This window comes from Stegostoma tigrinum, chromosome 2, assembly GCF_030684315.1.
Source record: "Stegostoma tigrinum isolate sSteTig4 chromosome 2, sSteTig4.hap1, whole genome shotgun sequence".
NCBI lineage: Eukaryota > Metazoa > Chordata > Chondrichthyes > Orectolobiformes > Stegostomatidae > Stegostoma > Stegostoma tigrinum.
Genome location: NC_081355.1, coordinates 118290660 through 118305459, shown reverse-complemented (window position 1 = coordinate 118305459; position 14800 = coordinate 118290660). Strand labels below are relative to the sequence as shown.

The following is a 14800-nucleotide window of genomic DNA, read 5'->3' as shown; positions in this document are numbered from 1 at the left end:
GCAGCCACAACATGACGTCCTAACTCCTATACTCAAATATAATCAAACATATCTATCCTCCACAATTTAACAGTTTCAAGGGGTCACTCCACCTAACTAGGGAATAATGCAGCAAGACTAAAATATTCTGCTTATATAAAACAAAATATTACAATAAATCGCTCTTTCATTAGCTAGTTGTTTACTAGCAATATATAAAAAATAAATACTGCAAAATGAAATCAAAATTCTTAACTAAAGTAAACGAACAGAATGACTAATGACAACATTTTTGGTTCAGTGGCAGTGTGTTCAAATTGTGTAGTCCACAACAGATTTGGTTGTTGAACATACCCAATCCAAATGATTCATTCCAGCAGAGATATTAGATTAGATTAGATTCAATTCCTTACAGTGTGAAAACAGGCCCTTTGGCCCAAAAAGTCCACACTGCCCCTTGAAGCATCCCACCCAGACCCATCCCCCTATAATCCACATACCCCTAAACACTATGGGCAATTTAGCATGGCTGATCCACCTAGCCTGCAAATCTTTGGACTGTGGGAGGAAATTATGAGAGTAAACCGGTTGATGTGGTGTATATGGATTTCAGCAAGGCGTTCGATAAGGTTCCCCACAATAGGCTATTGTACAAAATGCGGAGGAATGGAATTGTGGGAGATATAGCAGTTTGGATCGGAAATTGGCTTGCTGAAAGAAGACAGAAGGTGGTGGTCGATGGGAAATGTTCACTCTGGAGACCAGTTACTAGTGGTGTACCGCAAGTGTCGGTGTTGGGTCCACTGCTGTTTGTCAATTTTATATATGACCTGGATGAGGGCGTAGAAGGATGGGTTATTAAATTTGCAGACGACACTAAGGTCGGTGGAGTTGTGGATAGTGACGAAGGCTGCTTTGGGTTGCAGAGAGACATAGATAAGCTGCAGAGCTGGGCTGAGAGGTGGCAAATGGAGTTTAATGCAGACAAGTGTGAAGTGATGCACTTTGGTAGGAGTAACCGGAAGGCAAAGTATTGGGCTAATGGTAAGATTCTTCGTAGTGTAGATGAGCAGAGAGATCTCGGTGTCCATGTACACAGATCCTTGAAAGTTGCCACCCAGGTTGACAGGGCTGTTAAGAAGGCATACAGTGTTTTAGCTTTTATTAATAGAGGGATCAAGTTCCGGAACCAAGAGGTTATGGTGAAGCTGTACAAAACTCTGGTGCGGCCGCACTTGGAGTATTGTGCACAGTTCTGCTCACTGCATTATAAGAAGGATGTGGAAGCTTTGGAAAGGGTGCAGAGGAGATTTACTAGGATGTTGCCTGGTATGGAGGGAAGGTCTTACGAGGAAAGGCTGAAGGACTTGAGGCTGTTTTCATTAGAGAGAAGAAGGTTGAGAGGTGACTTAATTGAGACATATAAAATAATCAGAGGGTTAGATAGGGAGAGCCTTTTTCCTAGGATGGTGACGGCGAGCACGAGGGGGCATAGCTTTAAATTGAGGGGTGAAAGATATAGGACAGATGTCAGAGGTAGTTTCTTTACTCAGAGAATAGTAAGGGAATGGAATGCTTTGCCTGCAATGGTAGTAGATTCGCCAACTTTAGGCACATTTAAGTCGTCATTGGATAAGCATATGGACGTACATGGAATAGTGTAGGTTAGATGGGCTTGAGATCGGTATGACAGGTCGGCACAACATCGAGGGCCAAAGGGCCTGTACTGTGCTGTAACGTGCTATGTTCTACGAAACCAGAGCACGTGGAGGAAGCCCACGCAGACACGGGGAGAATGTGCTAACTCCACACAGACAGTCACCCAAGGCTGGAATTGAACCCGGGTCCCTGGCGCTGTGAAGCTGCAGTGCTAACCACTGAGCCACCGTGCTGCCCATATTAGAAACACCGGAGACTGGGATTCTGCAGAAGGTGGGGAAAAAGGAATCTACCAGTGGAACCTGACAGTGTTGGAGGATGACTACTCTGATATTATCTATGCTTACATTCCTCTTAATTATAATCAGTTCCTACTGGCATTTACAAGTGTTGTGAGCAGGTAACCTCATTGCAGTTCTTAAAAAAGTATATCAAAGAGCCTATTAAATCTTTGAGGAACAGATACACAAAATTCAAATGGACGATGGAACATTAAAACACAAGAAATCGAAGCAGGGGTAGACCATATGGCCTATCAAGCCTCTTGGCCATTAAGTATGATAAAAGCTAGCCTTCAGCTTTCCTGTTACTTTCCAATATCGATACATTCTGGACACACCAAAAACCCATGCATTTCATCCTTAAGTCTACTCATTGGTGGAGCATCTATAACCTACCACTGCAGTGAAATTCAAAAATTCCACAAAACCATTTTAATAAAGAAATATTTGCTTGCTTCACACCGAAAATGATCATTCCCTTATCCATGATGCAGATTCCCTAACTAGGAGAATTAATCTCTCAGTATTTACCCTGTCAAGCCCCCTCAAAGTCTTCTATGTCATAATGAGAGCACAGTAACGTATGAGATGAGAGCAGGAGTGGCCCATACAGCCTGATGAGCCTACTCTGCCATTCAACATGATCACAACTGATTGTATGTTTCACATCCACTCTCATATCCCTTGATTCCTGGAGACATCTATGATAGCCTTAAATGAATTCATCTGCAACCCTTCAGGCTAGGGAATTCTAAAGGTTCACAACCTTTTGAGTAAAGTAATTTTTCTTCACTTCAGTCTTAAATGATTGGTCCCTGATCCTGAAATGTGTTCCTGTGCTTTTATTACTGCTGGTCTCTCTTCATATCTACCCTATCATTGTATGTTTCAATGAGATTGCCTTTCATTTTTCTAAACTTCACAGCATGTAAGCTCAATTTATTCAACCCCTCGACACAAGGCAAACCTTACATCCCAGGGACCAATGTACTAAACCTCTCTCGTTTGTCTCTAATGCAACAATCAACATTAGTCGGAATTTTGCTCATTCTTGGAAAGAAGCTAAATTCACAACAACAGGATACCACTGGCAAGGTGAATTTGATCTACATTTTTGCGATCAATGTTTATCTGGTCCATTTTCCACAATTTTGGGTGGATGTTAGCTCTTTAAGCTTTACAAAGGCAACCTTGATTGATTGATTTATTGTCATATGTACCGCTTTGTTTATGAGCGGTACAGGAAGATCACAGTAAGCACAGGGTGTATAGATCAAAAAGACTTAGAGGCATACAGGTTACATTATATGAGGCTAGAGTCCATCCATCAGACTGATCATGGCTAGAAAGAAGCTGTTCCTGAGCCTGCTGTTGCGTGTACTCAGGTTTCTGTATCTTCTGCCTGATGGAAGAGGGTGTAGGTCATTACCAGGGTGCAATGGGTCTTTGATGATGTTGGCCGCCTTTCCGTGGCAGCAAGCCATGTAAATACAGTCCATGGATAGAAAGTTGGCTTCCATGATGGCCTGGGCTGTGCACACCACCGCCTGTAGTTTCTTATACTCCTGGGCAGTGCAGTTGCCAGTTATGCACCTGGACAGTATGCTTTCAACGGTGCACGCGTAAAAGTTGGTGAGAGACCTTATGGACATGCCAAATATCCCGTGTTGGGTGAGGAAGAAGAGGTATTGTTGTGCCTTCTTGACTGTCGCACTGACATGGGAAGTCGAGGACAGGTCATCGGTTATTGTCACTCCGAAGAACTTGATGATCTTCACTCTCTCAACCTCAGTTCCATTGATGTAGATGGGGGTATATTCTCCTCCTTTCTTTCTGAAGTAAATGATCAGTTCTTTAGTTTTGCCAACATTGAGAGACAGATTGTTTTCATTGCACTATGTCTCCAAGCCCTGTATCTCCCTTCTACATTTGACTCGTTGTTGTTAGATATCCTAGATCATCACAGAACCTTCGGCCCAACAAGTCCACACTGAACCTCAGAGCATCCCACCCAGACTGCACCCCCTATCATTCACCTAATCTACACTTCCTTGAACACTGTAGGCAATTCAGCATGGCCAATCAACATAGCCTGCACATCTTTGGACTGTGGGAGGAAAGCAGAGCACTTGAAGGAAACCCAATGCAGACACAGGGAGAATGTGCAAACTCCACACTGACAGTCACCTGAGGGTGGAATTGAGCCTGGTCCCTGGTGCTGTGCGGCAGCAGTGCTAACCACTGAGCCACTGTGTTGCCCCACTATATCCTTCCCACTATGATGGTGTTGTCAGCAAATTTATAGATGGCAGGTCTAGAAGTACAGATAGAGCTGAGCACTAATTTTATTTTTTAGTTCACCAATTGGATACTGCGATGGTTTAAGATTGGATGTTTGTTAGGGCTCTTCATTCTTCTTCTTAGCATCATCGTGGCTTACATTGTTTCTCAACAGGATATGGCATTGCTGCAAAGCCTTGATCTGATCCACTGAATGAGAGATCAGTCCTAATCTATAACTAATGCTCAATTCACTGCAATGCATTATCACTAATTCCACCTTTCGTGAAGTCCTCTATGTCTGACCAAAATCTTTCTACAAAGGCCCAGACGAACAATGGCTACATGTTGCCCTCTTCCACCTACCTTGGTGACTGTAAGGAATTTGAATTGTGATGGCAACCTTTTACAACTGCAACCTTTCTTATAGGAAAGCCATGCTGAGAATTCCAGATATGGCCCTCTCTGGGTGGTCACATAATGCATCCCTAATGATTACTTGAGCATCTTATTGTCAAATTAGTGGGTCTATAGTTGTCAGCTTCTAATTATACAATGATAAAGGGCCTGCAGTCACTGTCAAAGCCGGTATTTCACTTTTCATATGCATGGGAAGGAAATCTATCATTTTTACCTGGTCTGGCCTACCTGTGATTCCAGGCCTACAGCCATGTGAACAACTCTTAACTATGGGACAATAGGAATGTGCAATAAATGCAATGCCTACATTATCTTGGTCAACATTTTTTCAGATTAAACTGGTTCCTATGAAGAATAGTCCTCTGTTCAGCACCAGGATTTTTTAAAATTGATCATAAACTTTATATAATCCTTTGGCCTAAAAAACTTTAGGGAGCCACTTCTTCAACTGTCTCATATTTTCAAAGTAGACTGCTACAGTCACACACAGCTGCTGGATCCCACAAAAGCAAAGAGAACAGTGAATGAATCTAGTAAAAAAAAAATGCAATAGCATATTTTCCATCCACCAGAAAGACAGCAGCTCTCGATACTGCAGTATTCCAAGCACCGCACTGTATCAGCCTAGATTACAGGTCAGGCCTGTGTAGATCAGAGTTCACAATCTTTGCACAGAGATGTAGATCACAGTTCACAATTTTTACATCGTTAAGCCAAACTGTCACGTCTCCTATGCATAATCCAATAATCTCTGCTGCAATCACATCTATTCATCTTGGCATGTGTTTGACGTAAAAAGGCACCAAGGTTAGGGATTGAAAGGTCACTAGCACTGTGGTCCAAAAAAGCTACTGGCTCCAGAAAATAGTGACAAAATAGCATGTAAATGTGACCAGAAATATCAGATATTCTATTATTGCCTAGTGTTTACAAAGCACATGGTTTACCGTGGTGAAAGACTTCCTCTTGGTGAGCTGCTCCTACCAGGAAGGCTGCGGCTATTCTCCAAATTCTGATCTGAAAAATAAAAAAAAACTAGCTGACCTAATTGTTTAGGCAATTAACATACACCACATTTTGGAACATATTTTGTATCGATTACTTTCTAAGGATCATCTTCACCTAGGTTACCCCTCACAGAATCCCACTTTGTATTAGGCCACCCATTAGTGGGGAACAGATGTGGGCAAGGGCAGCAAGGAGAATACAAGCTTTTGGAGAATGATTTATCTCTTTCCCGTACTCTATTCAAATCATTGTTGTAGATCCTAAAAGTCATAAAAGATATACAGTAGGGCAACAAAAAGAAGTCAGCTCAGTTTAAGAACAACTGGTAGATTGGGTCAAGGACTAATCAGCTCTGAGAGAAAGTGGAAGGAAAAGGAGAAAAGGAAGTCAGGACAACAGACTTGGGGTAAATGCCAAGTCTGTGACCTCCAGGTAATTAGTTCAAAATTGTACTAAGCTTGCCACTTAGAGGCAACGGATGTGCAGACTTGAAAAATAAGTGAGAAATGGCAGAGAAAGTGAAGTTAAAGGAGGAACAGATTTCTTCTTTTAAAAAAAAGTTAATGAATTAACCAAAGGAGGGAAACATCTTTTGATCTCATAGCTTAGCTAACCCAGTCTTTTAATGCCTTTGATTTGTACCCAAAACTAGATTTAAGACTCACTGTCTTAACTGCACATCATCTGTTGCTGAGATATTAAAGAACTTGGTTAAGGCAAAGCTTCCTAAGAGGAACTTTCGTAGTTGCTATCCAAGGATAAATCTGTAATGATGGAGTCATGGTCACTGCTCAAAGATGACAAAACAAACTAAGAAATTGTCTCCCATGAAGTCACAATGGGTGACACAGTGGCTCAGTGCTTCACACTGCGGCCTCACAGCGCCAGGGACTTGGGTTCAATTCTCCCTCAGGCAACTGTCTGTGTGGAGTTTGCACACTCTCCCCGTGTCTGCGTGGGTTTCCTCCGGGTGCTCCAGTTTCCTCCCACAGTCCAAAGATGTGCAGGTTAGGTGGATTGGCCATGCTAAATTGCCCGTAGTGTGCAGGGATGTGTAGGTTAGGTGGCTTATAGGGTGATGGATCTGGGTGGGATGATCTGAGGGTCGGTGCGGACTTTTTGGGCTGAAGGGCAGTTTCCACACCATAGGGTTTCTATGAAAAAAAGTTTGAAAAATTATTGAGTAAAAAGTTGGAAAATAAAGTAAAAAATTATCAACCAAACAAATGCTTAACTTATCTTTATTCCACCTTTGCAAAAATGGAGTCAGATTCATTTATGAAACAGAAATAAAACTTACCAATTTTTCTCGAACACAATATCAGGAGTACTTCATGCAGCCTCTCAAGCTTGCTCTAGTGCTCTCAACAATGGCTGATCATCTCTCTCAATGACATTTTCCTGCACTCTACATACATCCCTTGATGTTAACAATCTTTAGAAACCTATCTATTTCTGTCTTGAATAATTCTGCAGAATAATCTCAAGCTTCGGATTGAGAGTTCTAAAGATTCACTATTCTGTGGAAACAAATCCCTCATTCTGTCAGCCATAAGTAACTTTCAGCTCATTTGGTGTCTGAGCACCCTGGTTCTAGGCCTCTCCAGCCAGGTAACACAGCTTTTCAACATCTATTCTGTCTTACCATTTGGTATTTTGCAATTTTCATGAATTCCAAACTCTACACAATACAGGCCAGGTCTCTTCAATCTCTCTTCCTGCAAAAGTCTCATTGTCCCAGGAATTAGTTTGGTGAACATGTGTATTCTCCTGTTTTGGAGAATATATCTTTCTGAAGGAAAGGGGCCCTAAGCTATAGATAATACACTGGGTGCCGTCATGAACATTATATACAATTAAAACATGGCATCTTTAGAAAATAAGAAGCAGGAGTAGGAATAGGCAATTCAGCCTCTTCAGCCTGCTCCGCCATTAATATGGTCATGGCTGGTCCCACCTCATCCTCAACTCCAATTTCCTGACTGGACCCCATCACCCTTTAACCCATTACTAATCAAAAACCTCTCCATCTCCTCAAAATTATTACGCGTCCTGGCATCCACTGCACTCCAAAGATTCATGACCCCTTGAAGAAGTCATTTTTCCTCATTGCTGCCCTAAATCTGCCACCCCTTACTTACAATCTTGCAATAAAGGTCAACATACCACTTGCTTTCCACATTGCATACTGCATCTGCATGTTAGCTTTCAATAATTCATGAACAAAGCCATTCAGGTCATTTTGGAGATCAAAACATTTCAGCCTCTCAATTTAAGGAATACTTTGCAGCTCCATGCCTCTTACCAAGATGGATATCCTTATAATTATCCACATTCTACTACACCTTGAGGAGGTGACAGCCTTGTGGTATTATCACTGGACTGTTAATCCAGAGATCCAGGTAATGTTCTGGGGATCTGGGTGTGAATCCTGCCATGGCAGACGGTAGAATCTGAATTCAATAAAAGTCTGGAATTACGATTCTAATGATGACCACAGATCCATTGATGATTGTCAGAAAAAACCATCAGGTTCACTAATGTTCCTTAGGGAAGAAAACCATTCTTTCCAAGTCTGGTCTACATGTGACTACAGATGCACAGCAATGTGGTTGGCTCTTAACTGCCCTTTGGGAAATGAGGGATAGGTAATAAATTCTTGCCTAGCCAGTGACACCCTCATCCCATGAATGAATTTTCTAAAAAATCTGCCATGCTCTTGCTCACTCGCTCATCTAGTCAAAATCTTTGAAGTCACTTTACATCTTCCTCAAGTACACATTTCCACTTAGTCTTGCCATCCACAAATTTGGAAACATTACGTTTGGGTCCAAATCATCAATAAGGACTGTAAACAACTGGTGCTTGAGCACTAATTCTTGCAGAATCCCACTGGTCACAAACTGCCAACCAGAGAATAGCCCATTTTTCCTAATCTATTTTTCCGTCCATTACTGAATCACCAATCAAAGTTGGTATAATCAACACTGAAGCCATGTGCCTCAAAAAATTTTGTGCGGGACCTCATTGACAGCCTTCTGAAAATCCAAGTACATATCATCCACTGGCTTCCCTTTATTTACTCTACGATATTCCCAAAATACACAAATAGGTTTGCCAAACATAATGCCCTTTCACGAATCTTCGTTCAGTCAGTCCAAACAGATCATTATTTTCTGAGGTCAAGTTATCACAGGCTTCATAACTTTTGAAATTATTGACACCAGGCGAACAGGACTGTAGTTCCCCATTTCTGCTCTCCATTCATAAATAGTGAGCTACTTTTGCTACTTTTTTCAGGGACTGTTCAGAATCTATACAACTGTAAACCATGACCACCAATCCACCTGCAGACTCTAAAGCCATTCCACCCAGTGCTTTAGGAAGTAGATTAACAGATCAATGGAATTTATCTATGTTCCATTAATTTCTCTGGTACTTTCTTTAAAAAAACAATATCAATATTAAGTAGCTCTTTTTTGGTCATCTAGTATTTACATCCAGAAGACAGAAGGAAAGTATTTATTCAGTTTTTCTGCCAATACTGTATTCTCTTGTACAGTTCTCTCGATTTTGCTTGGCATGGATCCACTTTTCTTTTGTCTAATCTTTTCCTTTTTGCATACCAGTAGAAGATTTTATGCCTACTTTTATGTTTCTTGTTGGTTTATTTTCATTTTAGTTTCCCTTTTTAACTTTTCTCTTGGTTCTCTTGTTTAGAATTCCAACATGCTCCCAGTCTTCAGTCTTAACATATTTTTGGAAAATAAATTTATTTGCTTCATCCTTTGATGAAATATAATTCTTGATTTCTTTCATTAGCCATGATTGAAACGCTTTACATACTGGATTTTTATACTTTAAAGAAATATAATTTTGCTGTAAACTATGTATTAGTTATAGCTTTTCACAGCTTCCCAAACCAGCACGGCCAATCTAACCATCATACATTCATAATTTCCTTTATTTAGATTTTAAGACCCTAATTCACTGAGAAACTATATCACTTTCAAAAGTAGCAAGCACGACTACTCACAAGGACAGGCTACAAGAGATGCATTGCTTAAGTTAGCTTGCTTTTACTTTGTTTCTCTTTTGCTTACATCTCTTAGTTTTAAGTGGCTATTTTTAGAAAACACTGCCAACAGCAGCTTCTCACTTACCAATAAACTGCTGGTTTCTTGGTCATGTCAATCCAACTTATATTTAAACACAGTCAGCACCCAAGTCTCACAATTATAGCTGCTCCCATGACAGTCTAGCTTCTCTCCCCACCCTGAAGATAATAAAGGCCTGTTTTACCCCATATTGGAGGGGAAGGGGCAGGAAAGCTTGCAAGCGGTTGTGTTCCCATGTATCTGCTGCTATTCTTCTTCCAGATGCAAGTGATTGTGGATTTGGAAAGTGCTTTCCAAGGATCTTTTAGTGAGTTCCTGCAGTTTTGCACTTGGAATACTGCGTCCAGTTCTGGTCGCCGTATTATAGGAAAGATGTGGATGCTTTGGAGAGGGTTCAGAGGAGGTTTACCAGGATGCTGCCTGGACTGGAGGGCTTATCTTATGAAGAGAGGTTGACTGAGCTTGGTCTCTTTTCATTGGAGAAAAGGAGGAGGAGAGGGGACCTAATTGAGGTATACAAGATAATGAGAGGCATAGATAGAGTTGATAGCCAGAGGCTATTTCCCAGGGCAGAAATGGCTAGCACGAGGGGTCATAGTTTTAAGCTGGTTGGTGGAAAGTATAGAGGGGATGTCAGAGGCGGGTTCTTTACACAGAGTTGTGAGAGCATGGAATGCGTTGCCAGCAGCAGTTGTGGAAGCAAGGTCATTGGGGTCATTTAAGAGACTGCTGGACATGCATATGGTCACAGAAATTTGAGGGTGCATACATGAGGATCAATGGTCGGCACAACATTGTGGGCTGAAGGGCCTGTTCTGTGCTGTACTGTTCTATGTTCTATGTTCTATGTTCTATATTTATCTAATCCTGATTACAGATGCTGCCAATGCAGGTCTAGCTTCTCTCCATTCCCTGAAGCTAGTGAAGTCCCCAAGCTTCACCTGTTTATCTAATCTCAATTACGGTTGCTACCATGCAGGTCCAGGTCCGGCTGCTTACTACGCACTAAAGCTGAAGTCCCAAACCTTGACCTCTAAACATCCAATACTTCCCTTTCAGTTCCACCTTCTCTCCACTTACAGAGCATAATGAATGCCACAAACCTTGCCTTTTATTTATCCAATTCTGATTATAGCTGTTCTCATCACTTTACTGATGATCGAGAGTAGACTGATGGGGCGCTAATTGGTCAGGTTGGATTTGTCCTGCTTTTTGTGTACAAGACATACTTGGGCAATTTTCCACATTGTTGGGTAGAGTTCAGCCCCAACAACACTCAAGAAGACTGACACCAACCAGGACAAAGCAGCCCACTTGACTGGCATTACATCCACAAGTATTCACTGCCTCCACCACAGATGTTCAGTGTGTACTATCTACAAGATGCATTGCAGAAATTCAGCAAAGATCCTCAGACTGCACCTTCCAAGCCCACAAACATTTCCATCTACAAGGACAAAGACATCAGACAAATGGGAACATCACCACTTCCAAGTTCTCCTCCAAGTCATTCACCATCCTGACTTGGAAATATATGGCCATTCCTTCACTGTTGCTGTGTCAAAATCCTGGAGCTCCCTCCTTTATCTGTTTCTAATTATACCTATTCTTGGGCAGATCCAGGTTTCCTCCCCTCCCTGAAGCTCTATCAATGTCTACCATTCTAGTCATAGTTGGAATGACACAGTTTTAAAATCAGAAATGTGGTCAGCAATTTGGCACGATTAAAAAAATGCCTATATCCCACTGTAAATGTTGTAAAACAGGACATGAGGCTTTTTTTTCCCTACCCTACAGTTCAGAAGACTTAGGAAACAGGACTCATTGGGTTGGAAAAGAGCAGCAGACACACAGACTTCAGGAAAGCGTTCAACAAGGTTCTGCATGGTAGATCAGATGGGATCCGGGGGAGCTTGTCAGTTGGATTCAAAATCAGCCTGAAGGTAGGAATCAAAGTGTGGTGGTACAGGTTTGCTTTTTGGACTGGAGATCAGCTGTGTGCCACAAGGCTCGGCCCTGGGTCCACTGTTTTTCGTAATTTATTTAAATGTTCAGATGTAATTATAGGAGATATGGTTAGTAAGTTTGCAGATGACACTAAATTCGGAGTTGTAGTGAACAGCAAAGAAGATTATCTCAGAATACGATAGGACCTTGATCAGATGGGCCAATGGGCCAAGGCGTGGCAGACAAAATTAAATTTAGATGAAAGCAAAGTCCAAATGGTAACATTTTTTCCCAGGAATGTTCCACTATTACTCATTGACGGCACAGCAAACAATGGATCTTTGTTCCAAATAAATCATTCCTAGCCTTCCTGTTCAGAACTCTTATCTCTGTGTTCATGATTTCTTTTTCCTGAGCTTGTGCACATTTGTGACCAGTAGTACAATGAAGGTTGCTCTTTACTTTCAACAGGAAGTAACGGACTTCTTTCTCAGATTATGAATAGAGTAGATAATGTTGTAAAAGTAAATAAATATTAGCATTTTCCTTTCTAATCGTCTAGTCTCAAATAGCACATGGGACATTACCGTGTTTCATAGCATGGAGTAGGATCAAATGACAAGATATATATCACAACTCCACTGTTGATTCCCCAAGTAATCTAACCACATGCTCTTCAAGCACTGCTCCATGAGCTTCATTGTATGGAACCATAATATATGGTCTCGCAATCTCCTGGTTGCTCCATCCTGAACTTTCCAATTATGTAACAACTAATCTTGCAAACAAAAGAGCATTGGGGATCATGATACCCTAAACTGGCCATGGAATTTGTTCCTTACAATATATTTTCCCATGTTATGTATGGTTATTGGCACAACTTATTTTTCAAATTCTTAACAATGTTTTTACTTAATAAAGCTTTCCTTTGGATACACATCTTGTCAAATTACTCCTGTACATATGAATTCAATATTCATGGAGGACCCACAATCAACAATATGATGATAAGAGAAACTGACTTAGTAATGTTAGTTTAAGGGATTAATGTTGGCCTGAACATCAGGAAAAACTCCCATGTTCATCTGCGAAATAGTGCTGTACAATATTTTACATCCATTTCAAGGAAGCAAATGGGGTTTCATTTTAACATTTTATTTGAAAGATGGCATCTCTAGTAATATAGCAGACATTCACGTGTGATTGTAATACTTCAAATACTCACGCCTTACTTTGTGATTTTAAGCAACTGTCTAAATTTCACCTCTGACAAGGTCCTTCAGATCATTAGCATCACATCAATCATGACAGTGAAATTATCCACAAATACCTCTTCCGTTATTTCTGAAACATATTTTACCTTAGAAATACTTTTAATACAGTTCACAAGAACCTAGCAGAGTAGAGATAACAAGGTGTAGAGCTGGATTAACACAGCAGGCCAAGCAGCAGCATAGGAGCAGGAAAGCTGACGTTTCGGGCCTCGACCCTTCTTCAGAAATGGGGGAGTAAGTTCTGAAATAAATAAAGAAGGGGGAGGAGGATAGTGGGGGTAGGGCTTGAGGAGGGGATAGGTGGAAGGACAGGTTAGGGAGGCAGGGACAAGCTGGGCTGGTTTTGGGATACAGTAGGGGGAGGGGAGATTTTGAAGCTTGTGAAGTCCACATTGATGCCATTAGGCTGCAGGGTTTACAAGTGGAATATGAGTTGCTGTTCCTGCAACCTTCGGGAGGTATCGTTGCGACACTGCAGGAGGCCCAGGATGTACATATCGTCGAAGGAATGGGAGACGGAGTTGAAATGGTTCGCGACTGGGAGGAGCAGTTGTTTAGCGCGAACCAAGCGTAGGTGTTCTGCAAAGCAGTCCCCAAGCCGCTGCTTGGTCTCCCCGATGTAGAGGGGGTCACAACGGGAACAGTGGATGCAGCATACCACAATAGCAGATGTGCAGGTGAACATTAGCTTGATGTGGAAAGTCTTCTTTGGGTCTGGGATGGGGGCAAGGCGGGAGGTGTAGGGGTAGGTGTAGCACTTCATGCAGTTGCAGGGAAAAGTGCCGGGTGTGGTGGGGCTGGAGAGGAGTGTGGAGCGGACAACGGAGTCACAGAGAGAGTGGTCCCCCTGGAAGGCAGATAAGGGTGGGGAGGGAAAAACGTCTTTGGTGGTGGGGTCAGATTGCAGATGGCAGAAGTGTCGGAGGATGATGTGTTGGATCTGGAGGTTGGTGGGGTGGTACGTGAGGATGATGGGTATTCTGTTTTGATTTATTTTTTAATTATTGCGGGGAGGAGGTGCGAGGGATGAGTTGCAGGAAATGCGGGAGACACGGTCGAGGGCACTGTCGACGACTGAGGGGGGGAAGTTGCAGTCCTTGAAAAACGAGGACATCTGAGATGTATGGGAGAGGAATGCCTCATCTTGAGAGCAAATGCAGCAGAGGCGAAGGACTTGGGAATAGGGAATGGCATTTTTGCAGGAAAGTGCGTGGGAGGAGGTGTATTCTAGGTAGCTGTGGGAGTTGGTGGGCTTGAAATGGATATCGGTTTCTAGGTTGTTGCCGGAGATGGAGACAGAGAGGTCCAGAAAGGAGAGAGGTATTAGAGATTGTCCAGGTGAGCTTAAGGTTGGGGTGGAAGGTGTGGGTAAAGTAGATGAACTGTTCAAGCCCTCCGTAGGAGCACCCCTCCTCCCACCTCAAGCCCCACCCCCATCTCCCACCTACCAACCTCATCCTGCCGCCTTGACCTGTCCGTCCTCCCTGGACTGACCTATGTCCTCCCTACCTCCCCACCTACACTCACCTTTACTGGCTCAATCCCCAACTCTTTGACCTGTCTGTCTCCTCTCCACCTATCTTCTCCTCCACCATCTTCTATCTGCCTTCCCCCTCTCCCTATTTATTTCAGAACCTCCACCCCTCCCCCATTTGTGAAGAAGGTTGAGGCCCAAAACATCAGCTTTCCTGCTCCTATGCTGCTGTTTTGCCTGCTGCATTCATCCAGCTCTACGCCTTGTTATCTCAGATTCACCAGCAACTGTAGTTCCTACTATCTCTGAAACAATCTAGCAGTGTACCTGCTTTGAAAGAATTTTTTTTTTGTTTTTTCT

The 14800-nt window shown here is 42.3% G+C and overlaps 1 protein-coding gene across 12 annotated transcripts in view; it reads right to left on the bottom strand.

Annotated features, from left to right (window-relative positions):
* The window catches only part of mllt10 (MLLT10 histone lysine methyltransferase DOT1L cofactor), a 647928-nt gene that overhangs the window by 102072 nt on the left and 531056 nt on the right, over positions 1-14800 (bottom strand). For all 12 annotated transcript variants that reach the window (XM_059638794.1, XM_059638800.1, XM_059638789.1 and 9 more), the window contains one exon: positions 5567-5636. In XM_059638794.1, coding sequence (XP_059494777.1) covers positions 5567-5636 — 70 coding nt within the window. The remainder of the gene's footprint in view (positions 1-5566; positions 5637-14800) is intronic.